At 46.9% G+C, this 7500-nt stretch overlaps 1 protein-coding gene across 1 annotated transcript in view; it reads right to left on the bottom strand.

Annotated features, from left to right (window-relative positions):
- Positions 1–879, bottom strand: part of LOC308149428 (N-acetylneuraminate-9-phosphate synthase-like) — a 5369-nt gene extending 4490 nt beyond the window's left edge. Inside the window, exons 1-2 of the mRNA XM_080521159.1 lie at positions 393–879; positions 67–282 (exon numbers count right to left, since the gene is read on the bottom strand). Of these exons, the coding sequence (XP_080377285.1) occupies positions 67–282; positions 393–524 (348 nt within the window). The 5' untranslated portion in view covers positions 525–879. The remainder of the gene's footprint in view (positions 1–66; positions 283–392) is intronic.
- Positions 880–7500: the final 6621 nt, after the last annotated feature.

The raw sequence follows: 7500 nt of genomic DNA, 5'->3' as shown, positions 1-7500 counted from the left end.
ATTGAGTCAAATCTTGCAGGAAATTAGAAGCAGAATTGATTGAGGTTTGTTTTCCCCCCTCGTTACCTCGTCCATGCCGGAGGCGGTGAGGAAGATGCCGACCTCCTCCGCGTACCGCTTCAGCTCCCGGTACTGGTCGTGGCTGAACTCCAGGTAACGCTTGTGGTCCCCGTACGTCTTGCCCCAGGAGTGCTTGGACGTGTAGGGCCGCAGCAGCGCCGGCTGGCTGAACTTACACTCTAATTCACTTTTCTGGAATTTGGCACAATCTGCGCCGCAGTCCTGAGGACAGAGGAAGACATATTTGCATAGACGGAACATGTGATCCTCCTCAAATTATTTAAATTATTATTATTATTATTATTAATTAAATTTTTTTTTTTTTTTTTTACCTTTGCCATCTTGATCATTTTCTTGGCAGTTTCAATGTCCCCCTGGTGGTTTTGTCCAATTTCGGCAATGATGAAGCACGGGTGTCCCTCCCCGATCATTCTGCCCGGGCATAGTTCAAACTGCAGACTCATGGCGGTTCTGGTTCTGGAGGTTCTGGGTCTGGAGGTTCTGGTTCTGGAGGTTCTGGAGGTTATGCAGGTTCTAAACTTACTGACTGCCTTCACGCCTCAAACGAAGTAGGCTTTGCTGATGGGCTGCCGAGGCTTTTATAGTGAGGCGGAGGGAGTCCCACCTCCACCTCCACCTCCACCTCTACACGTTCACACGTAGTCTGCGCGCAACACACACCCCTGCCGCGGCCGCGCGTCCTGGCGTGCGCGCGGGCGCGCGCGCGAGGAGGACGACGAGAGCCTCGCGCCAGACCTTCACCCGAATCTGACCTTCAAACGTCAGGCGTGGACTTAAAACGCAAATATATTTACATTAAAAAAATATAAATAGAAAATAAATAGAAATAGAAATATATAGAGATTTCGTTTTCGTTCCGTTGATCTTTGATTCTCGTGTTTTATTTCATTTAGACCAAATCAACTGTGCGGCCTTCGACGTTCCCTCTTTGATCTTTGTTATAAATAATTTGTTCTCACATATTTTATTATTATTATCATTATTATTTTAAATTATTATGATTTTTATTATTATTATTACAAGTAGGCTCTTGTTCTGCCGGCGGCTCAAACATTCTCACGTTCAGGCGTTTTGTTTTGTTTTGTTTTATTTTGTTTTGTTTTGTTTTGTTTTGTTTTGTGTCCTAATCTTTAAAAAAAAAAACTAAATAAAGGTGAAACTTGCTCCTTCTCTGTTGAAGCATCTTTATATGAAGTTATCTGGATTCCATTTCCCAGAAAGGGCGCGGACGCAGCTTACTTTAAAACCAATGAATGATTGTCTCGAGGTGCGTTCTTAAAGTTGGTGTGATTAAAGGTCACACTGAGAAGAAGGGACCTGATTGATTCTGACGTCGACTCAAAAAAACACGTCAAGTACGGACAGAAATTTCGGCGAATTAATAAAAAAAGAAAAATATATTATATACACTAAAGTTGTGTACATGCGTCACAGAATGCAGTAATAGAATTTCTGCTGTTAAACGTCATGAGAAATTCAAAAAAGAAAATTCTATCCAATATTTTCAAACTAAATTAAGCAAAAAAAAAACTGATGCAGCACTATTTCCCTAAAATTATGAGATTATGTAACTATATAACCCCAAAACGGAATCGTTTTCAAATGACCTCACAAAGAAACTTTCCCTGCATTTCCTCCAAAAAGGTTTTTTTCTACCCTCCCGGGTGAGGCCGTCGGGACAGCAGTGAGCTATTAACCACCAGACAAAACAACCATCTGCTGCTGCAAAACTATCAAGGAAATGTTTTTAAAAATACATTGAAAAAAAAAAAAAAAAAAAGATTATTTGCTGTATTGTATTTAAATGAAAATGCGGATTTAATCAGAGACAGGACAGGTTTAGCTTCATGTTATTAAGATAAGATAAGATAGGCCTTTATTGATCTCACAGTGGAGAAATTTACTCGTAACGTTCTGCTCTTAAGGACTCAAGAGGAAAGGAAAGGCAAGGAATGTGCAAACAGTAAGAATAGAGGTATCTTATATACAGTGACTATCAAATAGGACTAAAAATAAGATAAAAATCACAAACTATAATAAAGTATAATAAGTTCTAAAGCAAAAGTAATTATTATATTATTTTATCATTCATCCAACAGATTGTAGAGTAATAATAGTTAGTAGTAGTAATAAGTCTAATCTGTGTGGTCAAGAAGAAAGTACAAAAACCAAACACATAATACTGAGTTTGCTAACAAAGCCCACGTTGCTGTACAGCGATGAGAATACTGAGGTTCACATTCACAGCAAATATCATTTGACGGTTTAATGTTTGACAGAATCCAGTGAAGACGTTATTAAAAGCTGATCTCTGGTTTCACTCTACAAACACAATGTGGAACAGTTTTATTATCCCACGTCTGATAAGAAGGAAACTTTTAATGGCTCCGCGAGGCTCGTCAGGTCAGTTCAGGTGGAAATTCACTGCGACGCCCAGCGGGTCGTTATTGTTGGGTGTTAATCTTTAATTAGACTACTGACGTGTCCTCCGCAGACACGTCTCCGTGAAGACGCTGTCCTTCGACCCGGGTTGTTATGTCTGCGGCAGCGGCGCTCGAGACGCCGGCCTCCAGGCCCGTCCTGACCCGCCGAGCACGTGACTGAGCACGGATCTGGGTGTCACGCGGGGTCCGTGTGCAGAGCGCCGGGCGGCTCCAGGCGACCGGCCGTCCGACCGGTTCCTCCAGAAAGTCCTGCCGGGAGAGACGCGTCACTGGGAGCGGCTCGGTGTGGAGACGCGGCTGTTGTCTGCTGTTTGCCTGCCGAGGTTAATGAGAGAGCATCTTCCTTGTAAATCTGTCGACGGGAGGAGGAGGGGGGGGTTAAGGAGGGGGGGGGGGGGGGGGGGCATCTGAAGGCCTTGTTCGCCTTTAATCCACATTCCTCTCAGCCTCTTTCCACCAAGTCTAATTTAACTGGAGCCGCGAGACACGTAGAAACGAGTTTGTCCTGAGAGTTTATTCAACTTTCACTCATGTTGCATTCAGGAAGTGTCACTCGTTACCCGTCCGGGCGGAAACGCTTCATCCCAGTTTCAGCCGCTTTGGACACGATTTGAAAGCATTCATCGTCTTTTCCACGCACTTTTTAGACAATTTGAACTTTTTAGACAATTTGAACTTTTAGACAATTTGACCTCTTTTTGCATTAGATTCTACTTTATTTACTTGTTACGGCGGCAAAGAGTTAAAAAAAAGGAGCAAAATATACATTAACCTGTGCTGGTGACCTGTACAGGTGTGTCCTGTCCTCACCTGTCCCATCCTCACCTGTCCTGGAGTCTGTCCTGTCCTCACCTGTCTGGGTGTGTCCTGTCCTGTCCTCACCTGTACAGGTGTGTCCTGTCCTCACCTGTCCTGGACTGTGTCCTGTCCTCACCTGTCTGAGTGTGTCCTGTCCTGTCCTCACCTGTCCTGGACTGTGTCCTGTCCTCACCTGTCTTTAGTAAAGTTATTGTCATTTTGTTTTCAGCATTTCTGGTGTTTTAGTGATTCTGTTCAGTTTGAGTTTGAGAGGAAGAGACGGTTTGGTCCAGTGAGACGCTGGTAGAGGACGTTAGAGACGCTGGTAGAGGTCGTTAGAGATGCTGGTAGAGGACGTTAGAGACGCTGGTAGAGGACGTTAGAGACGCTGGTAGAGGTCGTTAGAGACGCTGGTAGAGGACGTTAGAGACGCTGGTAGAGGTCGTTAGAGATGCTGGTAGAGGTCGTTAGAGATGCTGGTAGAGGTCGTTAGAGACGCTGGTAGAGGACGTAAGAGACGCTGGTAGAGGACGTTAGAGACACTGGTAGAGGACGTTAGAGACGCTGGTAGAGGACGTTAGAGACGCTGGTAGAGGTCGTTAGAGATGCTGGTAGAGGTCGTTAGAGATGCTGGTAGAGGTCGTTAGAGACGCTGGTAGAGGTCGTTAGAGATGCTGGTAGAGGTCGTTAGAGACGCTGGTAGAGGACGTAAGAGGCGCTGGTAGAGGACGTTAGAGACGCTGGTAGAGGACGTTAGAGACGCTGGTAGAGGTCGTTGGTGTCCAGGACCTACTGAACCCTCAGGGATTATTATTATTTTCAGCTGGAACAGACGTTTCCCCGAGGGCCTTGGCAACTTTGCTCCGTCGTCAGAACCGGAGAAAACATCCGTACTTTGTGGGGATTTACACACATTTGACTTGCGAACTGGCTCAACGGTCAATGGCAAACGGTAGCCCCAGAATCCAGTTTCACCGAGAGCTGCGAAAATAAGCAGACATATGTAACGGGCCGAGACGAAGAAAAAAAACTCTCCTGCAGCCAAACGGAAAACTCAACAGGAAGTCGGATATTTGGAGGAAAACGGCAGATTTGAGTGAATCTTTCCTCAAACTCTCCTTCAACTTGGGCTGTTTGTATAGAAACGGGCTTGAAGGAGGTTGTTCTCGCTGTTCTGGTGGAAACCTTAAGACACGAGTCCAGATCTCAGATCTGATCGCCGCTTCGTTTGGCGTCGCGCCACAAGCTGGAGGCAGGAAGTGACAGGAAGTGACAGGAAGTGACACAAACACCACCGGCTCAATTTTTAGTTTGGTGACTCTGGGAAACCATTAACACATTTTTGAATGCGAACTTTGAGCAAACGATGAGAAACCGCTTGAGAAAGTTCGTGTTGTGGCGTCTTGCGTTCTAAACGGGAACCGATTGTAGACTCTCCTGTCACAAGAGGAATATAATGCCGTCGTCGTTATTCCTTCAAAGACCTCGACGTCTTTCCACACTAGACGCTCCAGAGGCTCGTCGGCTGAAAACTTTCCACGGCGCGTTTCTGGGAAACGACGTCGCCACAGATCCAAGCGTCACTCGTCAGCCGGGATTCCGTCGTTCGGCACGGCAACCCGACATTTACATAAGAAGCCACTCGACAAAAAGGGAAACAAAGGAAGCTACTGATCTGCATCAACGTCGTAGAACGAGAACACCACAAACCCCCGTTGAGCCGACGTGACATTTGTAGTTAATCTCATAATCCGACACGCTCAACGTTCCGTTTGTCGAGTCGCGACGGTGAAAAGACGACAACACAACTTCACACCTTCTCTTGTTTTACTGAAGTCAAGTGGACAATGAACACGGTCAAGCAGCAGGCAGCTCCTTTCCAACTCGAGTTCTAAACCCAGTGACAAATGTTTCATATACTGTATATATATAGCTTTCTATATATGTACACAGGTACACGCATAGAGTACATGCTCGCGCTGTGGAAGTCCAGGCGTTGGTACAAAGACGAGGGGAGAGGCTTTCAAAACAAAATGCATAGATTGGAAAGTTGAACACATTTAATATGCCACAAACACTCGACACACAAACAAAGTTACACTGGATGTGGAGTTTTTGGTCCTTAAAAAAAAAAAAAAAAAAAAAAACGACAACAAAACAACCAAGTGACCGTGAGACCGTCGCCACGGGAAACGAACCACGGAATGTGGAACACGGGGAATGTTTCAGAATCAGCACTTCCCTTCTAGTGGCCGACAGTCCGGTCTGGGGGGGGGGGATCATTAGAAGACAAATGGGAGGAAACCAGAAGGTGGGCTGGTTGGCGGAAGGAGGGATGATATGGAGGAGAGCTGCTGTCGGGGGCCTAGCGGACCAGCGGGGCCTAGCGGACCAGCGGGGCCTGCTTCAGGGAGATGAGGACGGAGCGCATGCGGGACACGTCCTTGGCCTGCTTGCTGGACTTGGGGTTGAAGTCGCAGAGCCGAGCGACGCGCTCCCACTCGGTTCCCGGGTTGTTCTCATCCAGGTCGGAGATCATGGCCTCCTCAGCCGCCCTGCAGGAGGAGGAGGAGGAGGTGAAGAAGGAGGAAGAGGAGGAGGTGAGAGGGGGAAGTGGTCCAACATGTGAAAACACCCGTCGCCATGAGGAAGTCCTCTGCCGACCAACAAACTGACGGCCCAGCGAGTCGTTCAGACTCTGGTCTGGAAGGAGTCGGTCGGTTGTTGGGTTTCAGTCGGTCGGTTGTTGGGTTTCAGTCGGTCGGTTGTTGGGTTTCAGTCGGTCGGTTGTTGGGTTTCAGTCGGTCGGTTGTTGGGTTTCAGTCGGTCGGTTGTTGGGTTTCAGTCGGTCTTGTGGTGTTTCAGTCGGTCGGGTTTCAGTCAGTCTTGTGGTGTTTCAGTCGGTCGGTTGTTGGGTTTCAGTCGGTCGGGTTTCAGTCAGTCTTGTGGTGTTTCAGTTGGTCGGTTGTTGGGTTTCAGTCGGTCTTGTGGTGTTTCAGTCGGTCTTGTGGTGTTTCAGTCAGTCAGTCGGTCAGGTTTCAGTCGGTCGGTTGTTGGGTTTCAGTCGGTCGGTTGTTGGGTTTCAGTCGGTCGGTTGTTGGGTTTCAGTCGGTCTTGTGGGGTTTCAGTCGGTCTTGTGGTGTTTCAGTCGGTCTTGTGGAGTTTCAGTCAGTCAGTCGGTCAGGTTTCAGTCGGTCGGTTGTTGGGTTTCAGTCGGTCTTGTGGTGTTTCAGTCGGTCGGTTGTTGGGTTTCAGTCGGTCGGTTGTGGAGTTTCAGTCAGTCAGTCGGTCAGGTTTCAGTCGGTCGGTTGTTGGGTTTCAGTCAAACTTGTGGTGTTTCAGTCGGTCAGGTTTCAGTCGGTCTTGTGGAGTTTCAGTCGGTCAGGTTTCAGTCGGTCTTGTGGAGTTTCAGTCAGTCAGTCGGTCAGGTTTCAGTCGGGTTTCAGTCCAACAACCGGCTCTTCATGTAATTCGGGGTAATTTGGCGTCGCTGGACTTCGTGGCTTCGGCAGAGTTTCCCTCAAGGCGAACGTCCAACAATGAAACAGGTCTAACCAGCGTCTTTAGCGTCGCCGTGACGACGACTGAACGAGTCACTTCACTGTTTCTGACCGACAGACACACTGACCGTCGACTGACGAGACAAACGGGCTCAACAGAGAAGACATGGAGGTCAAGAAGCCTCCTGGTTGGTTAAACAAGCCGTTGTTACTTCTCAACATTGTGACGAGTTGCATCACTTTTTTTTTTTTAACCAAACAAAAGAACCAGAAGCACAAAGCAGCTTCAAACAAAGCCTCATATCATGTGTCCATATTCTGGTAAAAAAAGAAGTGTTTTTTTTTTTTTTTAAACCATCGAGACAAAAAATTTAATAAAAAGTAGACACTAAAACTTACAACCAAAACACAAGAAACTAAAGTTAATAAAATAGACGAGTGTCACTGTCAAACACAAATTATGTAACTAACAGTCTGGAGGCAATAAAGGAAGTTAACACCCCCCCCCCCACCCCCGCAGTTATTTCTAACACACACACACACACACACACACACACACACACACACACACACACACACACACACACACACACACACACACACACACACACACACACACACACACACACACACACACACACACACACACACACACACACACACACACTCTCACACAC

The sequence above is a fragment of the Blennius ocellaris genome, assembly GCF_963422515.1.
Source record: "Blennius ocellaris genome assembly, chromosome: 3".
In the NCBI taxonomy this organism is placed as follows: domain Eukaryota; kingdom Metazoa; phylum Chordata; class Actinopteri; order Blenniiformes; family Blenniidae; genus Blennius; species Blennius ocellaris.
Note: the sequence above shows the minus strand (reverse complement) of the source record. Positions and strands in the feature narration are given on the sequence as shown.